The sequence below is a fragment of the Molothrus aeneus genome, chromosome 1, assembly GCF_037042795.1.
Source record: "Molothrus aeneus isolate 106 chromosome 1, BPBGC_Maene_1.0, whole genome shotgun sequence".
NCBI lineage: Eukaryota > Metazoa > Chordata > Aves > Passeriformes > Icteridae > Molothrus > Molothrus aeneus.
The window spans coordinates 99,640,290-99,656,595 of record NC_089646.1 but is presented as its reverse complement, the minus strand read 5'-3'; the positions used below and the strand labels follow the sequence as shown (position 1 = coordinate 99,656,595).

Genomic DNA, 16,306 nt, shown 5'->3' with positions numbered 1-16,306 from the left:
TTTTGTGTTGGAAGTGGATTTTTGCATGTGCTTAATTCTAGCATCCATGCTAATTCTATCCCTCATTTAACTTTCATCCATTCCTATGGCAGGATAATGCATGATGTGATCTCTCAGCTTTTTAATGTGGTTCTTAGTGCATTTCTTCCAGCTCCTGCTTGAACAGAAAAAAAATATTAATAATGAGGGATGATTCTTTCCTGTACTTGCTGGGAATTGTTTGGAAACCACAGGGAGCTTAGGGAGGGTAGTCATGCTGCAACCAGAGACTCCACAGAATCCAGTACCAGGTACTAACTGCAATAACTGCTGGGAGAGCTCTGAATAATAACAGAATATTAAAAACCCCAAACAAACAATATTGTGATCCTTTCTTGCCTTTTCTCTTACTTAAATAGCTCATTTTTACACTTAGTCGATTTGAGCTCAAAATGTGACAAAAGCTGTGGAATGTGATCAAAACTAAGGGTGGAAGGAGGTGCAGTATTTTCAGCACAGCTGATTTTGTTCACTAATTTTGGACAGAACTAAATGGAGGATTAAAGCAGCCAATGACTAAAACACATGGAAGCCACTGTATCACAATATTCACCCTAATGGTGGGAAATTGTGGTTCTCAGACACCCAGTGACTTTGTCCCCTTGGAGATGTTTTCCTGGTCTGAATAGTCTGGGTTGATTATCTTCCTCATATTTACAGCTGCCTTTCCCTGCTCAGAGCTTCTCGTTCCTCAAGCATCAGCACCAGGAAATTCTGTACCTGTTTTTCAGCAGTGGCAGGGAGCATCTGCTGTACCTGTATTCTGAATGTACAGCATTCTGTACCTGTTTTTCAGGGGAGCATCCAAGTTACCAGCAGTGTGATCTGCAGGGTAAGCAGGGCCAGGGCATTATGCTCACTGTACCATTTAACCCTGCTGGAACAGACAACTGTAAATTGCCTATGTCGAGCCAACATGTGAGGACTAATAGAACTGCAGTGGGGATAATTCATAAGGAGATTTTCTCACTCGCCAGTGTAAACAGAGCCAGTGCTAGTCAGGTCTGAAACGGTGATTACTTTTAAATCAGCATGTTATAATTCAGTGTCCCTGACTGAACCCTCCTTCCAGCAGAGGAAAACAAACCACTGCATGCATGGCCAGCACAGGGATCACTCAGGCTGTGCAACTAACTATGCATATGAAGGACTGCCTGAATTTCCTAATCCTTCTTATTACTGCAGAGTAAAGAACAGCTTTAACAGGGAGTTAATTTAGAGGCCTTAAATACTGTCTTCTTCTCTCCACCAACTTTACTTCTTTTGGGTTTTGTTGCTAATCTCTCCACAGTGCTCCCATCTGCTTGTTCCTTGCACCTAATCACATTAAACACAACATAATACATCTGGACACATACTACTGGCAAATCAGTTACTGGAGTTCACTGCCTATGAGAAAAGCACTTTTTCTTTCCCTCGGTTGGTGCTGTTCCTCCATCTTTTTCTGACAAACTCTAGATTTAATCAGAAAGGTGAACATTTCCCCTAGGTGGAGGCAGTTTGAGAGGTGGGGGCATGGGGCATTCAGTGGGTGCATCTGCAGTTGCTTGAAGCCTTGAAGTTGCTTGCCAGTGCAGGGAGGGAGAAGCATCTCTGCACACACACCCACTGTCCAGGCTCCCCAAGGGGCTGGCTGCAGGCAGGAGGAAACACCCCCTTATTGTCCACTTTGGCGACTGCAGGTTTTCTCTTATTCTTCAAAGTATCACAACTGATCAAGAAGCTGCCCACAGTCAGTAATGTCTTTAGAGAATCAGAGAAAAAAAAAGGAGAAGTAGCAGAAATGCAAAAGTCATATTGAGAAAGCAGTATGTGTGCAGTTTTGGTCACCAAAGCATGACTGTTTCTTTACGCTTGAGATTAACATCTTTACTAGCAGTAAAATAAAAAATTCAGGTTTTGTTCTTGTGGGTTCCAGAATGAGTCTTTAGTTTTCTCAGTAATGATCTGAGGAGACAGATCAGTGAACATGTCCTTCATAAAATTTCACCTGTTACCAAGTTTAACTAGCCCTTGGTTTTATCATTAATATGCTAGACTTGTAATGGCCTGTGGAGAAGCATTATGACTCTGTGCCAGAACCTGCTTAAGGAGCTTCTACCCTGACGCCAGAGCAGCGGTCCTGCTCAGAGGTCACGGTGGAACCTGCTAGTTGGAATTTTAGCAGGAAGCTGCTCCCCCATTTTTGTGGACAGAGAATCTTATATGGGCTCTCTGGCACAGGGCTTGATTCACATTAAAAAGTTTGTGATAAATTCTTAATAAATAGGTGATGAGCCAAATATTGTTCTGAGGACGTTCTTGAGGATGCATATCACAGAAGTCTGTGACCATTTTGCAGTCATTATGCCTGCACTTGCACAATAATAGTTGGTGGGTATTGGGCTAGAGAGGTAGTAGTGTGTTGGTTACCAGTCTGTGTGCTGAGTCCCCAGTCTTGCTAAAGCAATTATTTTATCTCATGAGTTTATGCTCGTCAGAAACTGAAGACTCTAAACATCTACAGTTCAATTGTATGAGTAAAGGACAAGCATTAATGACAGTATATTAGTTGGGTTTGTTTTCTGCTTTCTTTGTAGTCTTTAAACTGCACTCATCTGAAACCAGCTTCTAATTTTAAACATGAGGTTGGGGAATGATGTATGTAGGTCAGTTTTTGGTCAGAAACTTTATCTTACAACGTCCTTGAAAACAAAGAGTTTGCAACAGGAAGGTAATTGGCCTCAGCAACAGCTCTGTACACATTGAGTGGGTATGCCCACACAACAGCCATGTTCAGAAGTCTGGTCTGTTGAATTAATTGTCTTCAAAGTAGTTTAAGGACAATCAGATTGTAATTTTGAAGGCGCTTCACATCTGCTATCTGTACTGAATTACTTATCTCTGCTGGTAACAGTGCTGTACTTGGTTAATATTCCACTTGCACAAAAGCATTCTATTGACACATAATTTAAACTCATTCTGCTCTTCTAGGAACTCTCAAAGGATATTTACAGTCCACAATCACTGTCCCTCAGCTTGACTGTTGTGTTTGGATTGAGGCCTTAGACCTTGCAGTATCAAGCTAAACGTCAACAACAGTTTAATAAATCCAGACAGCGGGGATAGCCTGTAACCAGGAGAGGGGCCCTACTGTGTGTTGTGGATATATATAGCAGGATTTGTCTCCCTAATATTTTTAACCCCCTGGCTCTTCATAGTGCTAGCTTGATAGGTGACTGCAAGCAGGCCCACTCCTCTCAGCCTCTTTCCCCTCCTGGCTTTTGCTCTTTGACTTTGAGTTAGGGCATCTTTATATTTGAGGCTGGTGCCTGGGATTTACAAACATGAGAGGCGTGGGCAGCAGTGGGTCTGCCTCCATGGTCTGCCAGCGTGTCCTGGGGGCCTGGGCTGTGTGTGGGGGAGAGCAGTGCTGCTGTGAGCTGAGCTGAGCCATGCACAGCCTGCTGGAGAGGGGCATGGAGCCTCCTCAGTGCTGCAACCATCTCCTTTGCTCTCAGCAGCTCCAAGGCCCGGGCCAAGTGTGGCCCAGAGGGTGAACTCACTTTTCCTGTTCACGTAAACACACTGGTCTCATTCAGTGCTTTGGGGATGCCACCATAATCTAGAGAAGTAACTAGGAACGGGAGGAGTCTTGGCCATGATGGTGAAACCAGTATAGAAGGAATATCCTGGGAAGTGGGGGACATGGTGCTGACAGTGCTTCCTAACATGGCAGAGACCCTGTGGGACTGTGCTGCTCTTTTGCACAGTGGCAGCAGGGACAGCCCGAAGTCCCTGCTGCTGGCCTCCATTGTGGTGCTGAGTGCGAGTACGGGTGGGGAGGGGGACGAGGAACCCACCTGGCAGCGTTCCTCAGCCAGAAAGGAGCTAGAGAGGGGCAGGCATAGGGGATCGGGGGGGCAGAGGAGTTTAGGGGCAGGCACAGGGGTTCAGGGACAGTAGAGGTGTTCACTGGGAGGCACAGGGCTTCAGGGGAAGGCAGCACTCACTGCTGGAGCTGGGAGTTCTGCCAAAGAAACACACATGCGGCTGGAGCCCGGTGTTCTTCTTTCCCCTCCTTCTTTAGGTTTTATTTTTTTAACTTGAGGTTACAGGCATTGTTCCTTCTGATGGTTATGGTTTTACGGTATAGCTCCGGGATGCGACTCCCTAATATTTTACGCACACGCGGAGACACACACAACTGCCCGTGAAACTTCGGATAAGGAAGCGGTGGCCGCGCAGCTCGGAGGATCCTGGGATCCCTCTCGCTGTCGATGGAGCGCTGGCACCGAGCTTTGGCAGCCGGTGCCCTTTGAAGGGCCCAGGGCCGGGAGCGCGTCCGGCCCCGCGCGGTCCCGTCGCGGCGGGCGGGGCGGGGCGGGGCGCGGGCACGTGCGCGGGGGCGGCGCGGGCGCGGCGCAGGCGCGGGCGGGCCGGGCAGGCGGCGGAGCCGGGGCGCCCCGAGCGCGCCGCGCCGGGCCGGGCTTAAAGAGCGGCGGCGGCGGCGCGGGTCAGGTACGGACCTTCCTGCATCCCTCCTTCCCTCCCTGTCTGCGCTCCGCGCCTCCCCGCGGGGTTCGCCCACCAGCGGGGCAGCGCCTTTCCGTTCTTTTTGTTCTCGCCGGTCGACTGTTTTTTTAAATTTTTTTCTTTTTATTGTTGTTGTGGTTTGGGTTTTTCGATTTTTTTTTTTTTTTTTTCGAACTCGTTTCGCCCCGGGCGCGGAGCCCGGCGGGACCCTGGTGTCCGTGCGTGCGCGCACACGCGCGGCCGGGGCACGGCGGGGCGGGAGCGGCCGGTGCCGGCCGTGCCCGCCCGCTCCGGCGGCTGCGGCTGCGGCTGCGGGGCGGCAGCCGCGCTCCGAGCGCCGGGAGAGGCGCGGGCGGGAGGTTCCCTGGCAGCCTCCCTGACCGTGTCCCCTCGCTGGATGGAGCCCGGGGCTGCCGGGGATGCGGTGCCCGCCGCGGGGGCTGGCGGAGCGGCTTGAGCCCCCCGCCCGGCGGAGGCGAGCATGTCCAGTGAGCGGCTTAACAAGACAGCGGTGAAGGATGCGCGGTTAAAAGACCTGTTGTTGGAAAGAGGTACCGGCGCGGAGGGCCGCAGGGGCAGGGACCGCGGGATGCGGCCCGGGGCACTGCAGAGCCCGGGAGCGCTCGCCGGCGGAGCTGCGGGATCTGTGTGCGGGGGGAGGCTCGCTCGGGGTGACGGTCTGGTGTGATCGCTGCTAGGGCTGTAAATTATGTCTCTCTTTTCGAGCTCTTCTGAGAAGGTAATTTGATTAGCGCGTTGCCTTTTCCGTGTTGGGCGTTTACCCTGAAACGTTGTGTTTGGTTTCAGGTTTTTTTCCGCTGGAGAATTTTTATTAGAAACGTTGTTTCTTGCGCGTAAAGAAGCGGATGTATGTGAGTGTGACAGGCTCAGGGTAGTAAAACCAAAGCATTTCTCTCCCTGAACCTTTGCCCGGCTTCTTTCCCAGTCAATTTACGGGAAAAGTGGGGAGGAGGAGATGCCTGTCTGGAAGGCGGTGGCCCTTCGCGCCTGGCAGGTGTCGGGCAGGGGACGCGATGGGGGCCGCGGTGACCCAGTGCCTGTCAGCAGCCGCTAGGAACTATTTAAATGGTCTCGATCAGTGCCAGCAAGTACAGACTGCTGCTGCAGGCTGCCTTTGCTTTTTACCGCTAATAACCTAATGAACAGCAGGAATGTCACTCAGGAGGAAGAAGGGATTTAAAATTATCTTTCTTTTCCCCGTGCTTTTCCATTGAGGAAATCCTCTTGAACATCATTAAGGTGTTCTGTTGCAGTTTGTTGTTTACAATGCAAACTGAATGTGGGAAATCCCATGTGCTCACAGCTGTGTGCTGTGGTTTTTATTTTCTTTATTATGTGGCCATATTTTAATCAAATATTTTAAGTGATTCCCTCCCACGGGAAGTGGTCACCGACCAAATCACTCATCTCTAAGGGAGAGGTAGTGTCCCTCGGCACTGAAATGCAGGGGTCTCGATAAATTTAGAAGACTGTGTCCTTGGCAGATAGAGAAGTAACATGTCATTCTAGTGATCTGTGCATTCTAGGAAAGCCCAAATAAACATTGGTTGTTTTGCATGTTGCCCTTTAGCAACAGTCTCTCAATTTCCAGTGTAAAATGTGACATGGATCCAAAAAAAGTTTGTATAAAGAAACCCTTTAGTACTTCAGTAGCCACAGAACGTGAATTGCAGAAGTTGTCAGCTGTGTGAAGTCTGTGTTTCTGAGCCAAGAAAAACCAAGACTTTTAACTTAACTGTGGTTTGGGTGGGTTTATTTTTTAATTAATTCTGTTCTTCTGGCTTTTTGATCTTTTGGTGCTGACGTTGTTAGCTTCCAGTGACACAAGAAAGGGGAAAAAGAAAGATCACTGACCTGCCTGTGGGGTTGATAGCAAAAGCAGAGCACCAAGCACTGACTAACCAAATTCTTTGAAAACGCTGCTGGTCTTAATGATGAGTGGGAAGTACTTAACAGCGAAGAGTGATAAAGTGATAGACATATTTTTGCCCTGTACTCTTTCCTTAGCCTTAAGTAGGCTTAGTTACTCCTCAGGAGACGATTGCAGACCCTCGGCACTTGGGTGCTGTGGCTGTGCCTGCCGGTAGCTGGTGACAGACAGCTGGACCTTGGCACCAGCCCCCGCTGGACACCAGCACGCTTGCGGCTCCTGTAGTCTGCGTTTTGTTTGCAAGAGATCTTAGAATAATGAAACTGCCTTGGGTTTCCTTTAGGTCCACTGCAGGTTCATCTTGGGTTTTATGTTTTAGTGGTGTTCTTGTAGCTCAGCTTCACAGTTGTGTTGTGTCTGTACAAGTGTTCTGCTGTAACACAGAAAGCTGAGCATGGCTGCAAATTAAAGATGGGGGGGAAAGGGGCTTGTTTGCTGATGCTTGTTCTGTGCTTTCATTTTCATATGGCATCTCTCTTTCCTTGTTAACTTTTTAAAACAGAAGTTTAGTATCAGTTCTCCAAAGTTCATGTTTTTGCATCCAAAAAGTAGTGCCCTTTTTGGAAAGTACTGAAACTGAGCAACTTGAGCTGCTTCTTTGCTTTTTCTACCAGCCTAGCAACCAAAGACCTCCTCCCATTAACTGGAGTTGTCTTTCAAGATGAGAGCATCCCCTGTGAGCAATGCAGTTTCCATAGAAATGTCATCAACTAGGTAGCTGCAAAGGGCAATTTTTCCCCTTACATTGCTCATCCTTGCTGCTCCAGTGTAGCCAAAAGGGTGCAAGAGTGACTCATTTCTAAATATACTTAATATTTGTGGTATAGGCAGGGCTTCAGATAAGATGATGGGTTCTGACGAAGTTCATTGTAATTGTATCTCTTGCAACAACTAGGGCCCTGGTTTCATTTTTATCCGTGGTGGAACATCTCTTGTTTTAGTGTACCAGAGTTCTTTTTAGATTTTTACCTGACTGGGAAAGGCCTGGAAAAGTTAGCGTTACACTCAGAGAGAAGGTGGTAATTGAAAAAGACACTGCATGTAGATTCAATAGGCTTAAGGCTTTCCACTCTAGTTAAATAGCTTTCATGCTCTTGACTTGATAAAAAAATTAAGGTTAGTGTACTAAATAATCAGTGTCCTGATTCCTCTCAGGCTTTGAAGCTTATGAAGCTCTCTGGACTCTATTGGTACTACAGGTGGCTATTAAAATAGAGTGGGGTTTGTGTGTATGAGGTTTCTTTGGGTTTTTGTTCAGTGAAATTGTTTTGTCCAAAAAGTTCATCTGCAGTGTTTATGTTGAAGAGTTTGTTTCCTTTGGAGGCTGCAGAGAAGGATCACTAAGAAGCTTCTTAGTTTTGACCTACAGCCACTGATGCTGGTCAGTTTGCTCTGGCAAAAATGAAATAATTTTCATACTTTTTAGAACAGTTTTCATCACAAAACTTTGCAGAATGGACAGCAAGAGTATCTCAAGCCAGATCAGTCTCAGAGAAATACTGAGTGTCTTTTCAGGCTGTTGCTTTGAGGGTTAACCTTCTGTGTGTTGATGACACATTTTCCTCTTTTTTTTCCTTTGTTTTAGCTGAACTGGAGTTTGTTCAAATCATCATTATAATCGTGGTTATAACTGTTATGGTGGTAGTCATCATCTGCTTGTTGAACCATTACAAACTCTCGACACGCTCCTTTATCAACCGACAGAGCCAAAGCCGAAGGCAGGAGGAAACTCTGCAGACGGTGAGTGTGAACCCCCTGCACCAAACTCCCTTTTCTTTGGGCTGTAGGGGCCTGCAGCAAAGCCTCCCAAAGAGCTCTGGTACAGGAAGCTGCTGGAAAAACTTCTGATATCACTTTTAATACTCCCTATAGTTAGGTCTTTTGCCAGACTTGTATTTGTCATTAGAAAACCAAATTTGTAACGCAAATTTAAGGTACACCCTCTTTAATTATTTTTAGACCCTGCTATGTTTTATGTAGCCTATATTCATTTTGCATTTGGAGGCTTAGATGGGACATTGTGCTTGCTGCTGCTGTACTTTGAGAGGGGAGCGTGGAAGGGGAATGAATGGAGATGAGCTGGGGTGCAAAGATTTGAAATACATGTTGTTATGACTTTCCATGTATTGTCTGATATCCTGGGGTTTTAGCTCTGTTACTGTTTTGTGAAGCTGCCATGGCTGTTTGCTGTATCAAAACCACTGTCCCAGTAAGGGCCCAGGAAAATGTTGAGTTTGTTCCACTAAAACAGCAAGAAGAGGCTAGGAAAAGGATCTCTCCAAGGACCTGGCATGCTTAAGATGTGTTGTTACAGAGTCAAAGGCTTAAGATTAGCATCTCAGTCAGTACTTGTTAAGAGTGTGTTTAGTGAACCCAAGAATAAATGAGCACCTAATTTGCCTTGTGAGCCAGGAGTTTGCTGGGTGGGATGCTCTGGTCCCTTGTGAGGGTTAAGCACAGTGTGTCCCTGACCTTGGGATATCCCCCACAAGCCGTGCAGCATCCTGTGGTGTTGCAGGGAGGTCCTTCCTTCTGATGTGCTCTTCCCAGAGAGGTGCCCTTTGCTGACAGTGATGGCCAAGGGGCCATTTATGAAGTCACTTTTTGATGCATTGAATTCCTGGTAACAGTGCTGAGTTCACAGCTTCCTTTTGCTGTCAAAAAAAAGTCGGATTATAACTGAGAGATGTGATCATAATGGTTTACACCAGTTCTAACACCACAGTCTCACCTTTTTATCCATCCCAGTCTTATGTTTCTTCCCTCTTTGTGCTCCTTAGGGAGCTGCCAAGGTAATGGTGAGAGGCCTCAGGGGACTGCTCTGGCTGAACACTAATTGCTGGCTTTTTGCTTTTGCTTTTTTTGTTATGGTTAGATTTCAGCAGGGGAGGCAGAGATGCCACGGGGCTGCTGTGGAGCTGCCTCCCTGGCAGTTGGCAGCTCCCTGCTGAAAGTCAGCTGTACAATGTGACAATACAGGGTTCCCAAAGCTGTCTCTTAGTACATCACCTGTGCCATTTTGCTGGGGTGAATTGCTCTTTCCTTGGAGGCTGCAGGGGGAAGAAAGGAGCTGCCTCCTCAAGCAGAGGCTGCCTCACTGCCTGGCACTTGGGTAGTGTACGAATGGTTAGCTCTAATTTGGTTACAGATGAAACTGGAACTTGTCAAACCTTCACCTCATGGACTTGAGGACTGGAAAAATTGACTAGATTAATTTGAATGTTGCTTTGAAATGGACACTGTAATTCAAGAACCACAATTCTGTCTGAAAAATGTTAGCTGTAATTGCTACAGATGCCTAAAATGAAGTAGTTTGAGATAAATGAAATGCATTTTCATTTTCACAAATCTTTTTAAACTGTAGTAAGCTGTCAAATGCATGAAATAACCCATTATTTCCTTTGTATGGTTCATTACTATTGTCTGTTATCAGAGCCAGTGATTTTTTTTTTTCCTCTTGGGCACAAGGGAGAAAACTTTGCCTTCTTGTAAAGAAGAACATGCAGTTTGGCAGCAGGGACTTGGGAGCTGCTTTAGTGCCCAGAACTGATCTTAAATAATTTTTAAAACACTGACTCAGTTTCAGTTTGATGTCACCATTATAAGTAATGATAATCACAGCCAAATGAGCACTTCATGGGAATTGATGAGGGGATGGCAAGAACCAGTTACTAATTCCTCTGAAAGCCTTTGGTATAGATTTGTCATCACTATTACTCATCTGAATTTCTGATAAGCTGCAGCTCTTATAAGAAGAAGGTCATACTTGTGGGGAATGGGGATTTACAGGTCTCTGAGTTGAGATGTCAGAAACTTTGAATTTTCTTTTGTGTCAGGTGTTAGAAGGAAATTCTGATAGAAACTGGCTGTGCAGTGCAAACCTTAAAAGCAATGTGCAGAGAACAAGGGTCAGAAAACTGAAGTAAATGCTCTGTGGCGAGAAACTGCAAATGACCACTCTGTTCTCATTGTCCACAGTGGAGTGGCTTGCTCAAGATAATAGATAGTGTGAGTGGTGAGATGCAGGTTATACGCTTCTAAAATTCATTTTTTGTGCCAGGCACACCTTGCTCTGTGTGCACACGCTATCCAAGTGGATTTTCTTGCAAGGGAGTATTTTTTAATGGTATATAGACTCTGAAAACAGATATAAATGTTTGTTAACCACTAATACCTGAAGAAAATATTATTGTGACTTAAGGAATTTTTTTTGGGAGAGAAATAGTGAATGGGAATAGAGGAAATTCAGACATGTTTCTTGAAAGAAGATGGTAAAGCAAGTTATTTGACTGTTGGCTAGTTCTGAAGTGAACGCCCTTTCATGTAACTGGGTTAGCAGACGTGTATCAAAATGTAGAACTCAGCCTTTCCTGTTCAGATGGGGGTTTTTTTGTTTGTTTGTTTGGGTTTTTTGTTTGGTTTGTTGTTGTTTCGGTTTTTTGGGTTTTTTTTCTTTTTTTTTGGTCCTTTTGTTACCTTCACTTTTCTTTTTCCTTAAGCTTGTCCTGTTTCTAGGTAATCATGCCTTCCACCAGCTGAGTGGTGGCTGACCTGCACAGATTTCTGGCTGCATAAAGATCAACTGTTGAATAAATCATCTCTCTTATTCTGGTTCTTCTACAGAGTGTAATTGGAGTGATCAGCTAAATTACCTGCTGCCTTTATTACCAGCCTCACACCTGTAAAACTCATGGGTTAGGCATCAGAAGTAATGAAATGAAAGATATTAGTGGATTTTTTTTTTCTGAAATGAAAGATATTAGTGGATTTTTTTTTTAAATGAAAGATATTAGTGGATTTCTTTTTCTGGTTGAACTTCTTTGTGGTTATACAAAAACAAACCAAAGAACCCAAACAAACAAAAAACAACAAAAAAACCCAACAATAACAACAAAAAAACCACCCTGAAGAAACACCCTCAAATAAAATGAAAATAAAAGAGGATGATAATGAGAATTTCAACTTTCAGGCCAAGTTAGAAGTTAGAATATTAAGAAGATTTGAAGTAATGTTTGAAGGGCAGAAAAAGGACCAGTCATAGGAAAAAAAGGCTGCTCTTCTGCAAGTGCGCGCTAAATGTTGTTACGCGCCTGTTCTGTAAATACAGTTTTCTGTTCATCTTTATATTTTTAATTTATTTTTCTTTTAATTCTTCTGGAGTATCATCTTCCAGTCTTTCCCCTGGTCTTTGGTATTTTATTACCTTGGTTATTGGGCCAAGGCCTTAAGCAGGTTGCAGCCCAAGGGCAGGACAAACAGTGAGGGCTCAGGAGCAGTGGGTGCTTCTGCTGCAGTGCTGGGGATGCTGCCTGCCCTCTCCTAGTGAGGCCATTAAGCATTCCAGCCCTGTTTTTACATTAACAGAAATAAGAGTTTTGGGGCCCTAATTATGAGAGGTGGAAAGATGCTGAGCAATAACCATGCTGGCATGAGCAGTAGCCTGGAGTGAGCCTGCAAGGTGCTGAACGGTGTCTGTATCACAATGGATAAAATATTGAACATTTCCTGCTGCTGGCTTATCCATCAGCAGTGTTGGGCTTCACAGCTGGGAGCAAGCCAAGGGTTGCAGAGCACCTGAGAGGGATACAAAAGCTGTGGGGTGTGGAGTACACCAGGAGCTTGCCCAGGGGCTGCTTCACTTTGAAACAGCAGAACCTCTGGTGTGAGAGCAACTGATGCTCCTGGCAGTGCTGGGGGAATTTGAGGCAGAGCCATGTGGCAGCCCTGGCAGGGCAAATGTGTGCACAGGGTGTGTGTGTGATACCCCAGGGGAGATCTGTGTTGCTGCAGCATTGCTGGCTGTGCCTTTGTTGACCTGGTATCAGGAGGGCACTGGTGCTGGCAGCCAAAAGTGTCCTGCTGAAATGTAGGTAGCTGCAGCTGAGCTGCTGCTGTGGCACTCTGCTGTTTGCTGGGACAAAACAAATATAAATCTTGCTTCCCAATGATTAACTCTTAATGTCATCACCAGTGATTTCCACGGGGACATTGAGGGGAAAGAGATTAACTGACTTACAGAGAGGTACTTAATAAGCTTCTGACATTCCTAATTTCATTCCTTTTCCCTATCCTGGTGTCTTTGCATTGTTTTCTTTTATAAAGTAGATGTTGAATGAGTGCTGAACACTTGTACTGCCCCAGGCCTACTCCTGGCAGCAAATCCCTGCATCCATCACACAGGATGCTCACCCTGACCAGCCCTTGCCTCCCAGCACTGAGGGCAGCATTGCTGCTCAGGCTGCTCAGCTTGCATTAAACCTGCATTGGGAATGCCAGTCATGGATGCTGAGCTCCAGGAGCACAGCTGTAAAAAATATTCCCCTCTGCCCTGCACCAGCTATTTCAGAATAAAAGGGGAACGTCAGGAGGGTGACAGAAAATGGTCAATAATATTGACAGCTCAAGGATTTGTCATTATTTCAAATGTTAGTCTTTCCTGCTGGTCTTTTAAATTATTTCCTACTGGCATTGGCATTATTTTGTCTGTTTCCTGCTGGTGTCCCTAGGCCACTCATTCTCATTTTCTTACTGACATGTGCAAAGGAAAGAAATCCCATTGGGAACAAGAACCCAGTCCACAGCCAGGAGAGAGTGTGAGTGCTGTAGACCACTCTGCTCTGCCAAATCTTTTTGTTTGTACCAGTCATCATTTGGCAAGGTCTGGATGTGCACTGTATGCTCCTGCTGTCTCCTTGAGGGACATGGGCTTGCCTCTCCTCAGGGAGTGCTGCCAAGAGGGACAGCGAGCTCGGCTGCTGCCCTTTGAAGTCTCCCACGGTAAAGTCATTGTATGTTTAATAAGAGCAGGATTGTCCAGGAATTCTGCAGGTAGGGCTAGAAGCAAGGAGCACTGGCTTTGGGTGTCACCTTGGGCAACTTGCTTCATCTCCAAACAAAGGAGGAAGGATAACAGTACTTACTCCCTTCAGTTGAATGAAATGAAGATTACTTAAAGTGATGAAGTGCTGTGAAGATGGGGAAATAAAACTTTTAAAGCATTAAGTAACAGGAATAATTGCAGTAAGTGTAGGGAGGCAGATTATGTGTGAGAGATTTGGCACTCTCTGTAATTCTCTAGTACTTCTGCTTGGTACCGTGCACTGCTCTGTTAGACAGCGTCACCTCTCCTGCCCTTGAGGAATTGCTTTTAAAGGAACAACCTGCTGGAATACTCACTGTTCTGTTGGGTACAGCACAATAGTTTGTTTTGTTTGTGTTTGTTGCCATCTTCAAAGCTGTGGTGGTCTGTATGACCCAGGAAGATACTGGAAGGAATGAGCCCCTGTGCCTTCCTGGAGTGTTTTCAGCAAGCCAGTGCTTTAGTGTGGTGTAATGTACCACCTAGGGCCAAAAGCAGAAACTACACTGCTATCTGGAACATTTCACTTGCAAAAGTAATGTGTGTATTTGTGTGTGTGTGTGTGGACGTTTTTGTATAAAAATAAAATAAAAATCTGTGTTAAGGAGAAAAGAGAGACCTTCTTAATAATTGTAATGCATTTTAGAAAGTGAAAAACTGACTTTTGTTTCTCAGAAAACATCATTTCAGGCAAAGTTCTATTTTGCAAAAACTTAATAGTGGAGAAAGTCAGTAAATCTCCTTAACAGTCAGCAAAAAAAAAGAAAAGTTTGGATTACATGGGATTGTCATGGTTTAACCCCAGCTGGCAACTAAGCACCACACAGCCACTTGCTCCCAGCAGGCTGGGGTAGAGAACTGGGAGAGTAGAAGTGAGACCTCGTGGGCTGAGAGGACAGTTTCATAGGGAGAGCAAAACAAGGAGTTCATTCACCAGTGCCCAGGGACAGGCATGTGTCCATCCATTGCCAGGCATTGGTGCTCCATGCTGTCTAACAGTGACTTGCAAAGAACAAATGCTCTTGCTCCCAAAGTCCCCCTTTCCTTCTTCTTCCCCTGGCTCTGCGTACTGAGCATGATGCCATGTGGTCTGGAACGTCCCTTTGCTCAGTGGGGTCAGCTGTCCTGGCTGTGTCCCCTCCCAGCTCCTTGTGCACCCCCAGCCTCCTTGCTGGTGGGCTGAGGTGAGGAGCAGAAAAGGCCCTGACTCTGTGTAAAGACAATTCAGCAATAATGAAAATATCCCTGGGTTAGCAACACTGTTTTGCTCACAAATCCAAGACATGGCCCCATACTTGCTACTGTGAAAGAAAGTAACTCTATCCTAGTTTTAACAAGCACAGGGATCCTTTTGCTTTATTACAGCTTGAGGAAAACTTTTTGCTAAGTGTAAATTTTTACCTATAATTTCTTCTGAGTTAAGAATCATTCTTCTGGTAAATGTCATTCCTGCTGGCTGTCAAGGGGCTGATGCTCAGCTGAGGCAGTTGGGTGACAGTGTGTGCTCCAGTGTTTAAAAATGTCCTCAGAAAGTCATCTTCTTACACTGTTTAATTCTGGAGGCTCTAAAGCTTTGTAAAATATGAAATAACAAATTATCCTAGGCTTTATGGAGTCTCCTAAGCTCTAAATATTGAGTTAAATAATCATCACCATGAGATAATTAAGTAATCACTCAGCTGGATTTATTAAATGATGCTGCTATTTCAAAACCTAATCACAAAGTTAATTTCTGTAAATTATGGTGAAACCCAAAAATGACAATGGTCAGCAAAAGACATAGGTGGATCCCCAAGGTTTTTCTTGCTTGTGTTATTGGTAGGTGCTAGGATTTTCATTCCAAAGCCCAACAGTGTTAAAAATGAATACACTATAGGGAATAAATACATAAACTTTCTCTCCTTGTCACTTTTAAGTATTGAAGCTCATGCCTGAAGTCTCTTGAACAAGGAGCACGTTGAGGTGGCCTAGCTATTGACAGTCTGTAAGAAGCAGGTAAATGAGGTACTGCCCTCATCAAAATATGGGTAAATTGCATTTGCTCAGGTTTAGCCTTGTTTGCACATACCTGATAACTACTTGTACAAATCCCTAATATAAATACAAATGCTGTCAGTTCTCATCTGATTTTCACTGATGTGAGCACAGGGGAAGAAGCATTTTAGCTTTCAAAGGAAGGTCTGTAAGCACAGGGGCAAGTAGGGAGCAAGAACTCACGCTTTCCCTCAGTATAAGTCACCCCAGATTGGTCAGGGTGATCCCAGCACATTATTTCCTAAATCTGTGTCTCAGGGTGGAGAAGTGTAGTCATGGAGATATTTTTCTTCTGCAGCACTTTGTTCTCATCTCCACCTCTTTCCATCACCCCAAGATCAGTGGAGCTGATGGGCACCAAGCCTAGGGTTAGGTGGTATCTACCCAGTGCAGGGAAAGGGGAGTTTCCCTTAAATAAAGACTCAGAAACGTAGGTAGTATGTCTCCTGTGGTAGATGCAGTGATTTCAGGAGGGCGGAAATTCTGTGTTGGATCCGTCTGGCCTCAGTGAGGAGAGGATTCTGTGCTGTGTCATTGGACCAGCCATGAGGTTGGTCTGCATGGTTTGAGCCTGGTATTTTCCAAGTGTGGGCATGCTGAGCACATGTTACCCAGCCATCTGCTTGGGGAGTTCTTCTGGCTCCTGGGATAGAGATCTTGCTGGGGGTTGGCTGCTGCCAAATCATTGATTCAGTCTGCTGCTCTCTCCAGTGGAAAGCTTAGGGAAGGGAGGAGCTGCAGGTGAAGTGTAGGACATACTGTCACAGGAACAACATTGTTACATATCCTTGCATCCTAAGGATCTCACAGCCTCAGAGTTCAACTGCATCCCAGGCTGTTTACCTTCTCAAGTAGTTATCCCAGAGTGGGGAGAGCTTTGGGCTCCTTTGGTCTCACCTTGGTGTGAC

At 45.6% G+C, this 16,306-nt stretch overlaps 1 protein-coding gene across 4 annotated transcripts in view; it reads left to right on the top strand.

Annotated features, from left to right (window-relative positions):
- The window catches only part of LDLRAD4 (low density lipoprotein receptor class A domain containing 4), a 284,002-nt gene that overhangs the window by 253,648 nt on the left and 14,048 nt on the right, over window positions 1-16,306 (top strand). For 2 of the 4 annotated variants that reach the window (XM_066561328.1, XM_066561317.1), the window contains exon 4: window positions 8,091-8,245. In XM_066561328.1, the coding sequence (XP_066417425.1) occupies window positions 8,091-8,245 (155 nt within the window). Of the gene's footprint in view, window positions 1-4,458; window positions 4,540-4,879; window positions 5,106-8,090; window positions 8,246-16,306 lie in introns of those variants that run through there. The other 2 variants (XM_066561345.1, XM_066561337.1) reach the window with 2 other exon arrangements.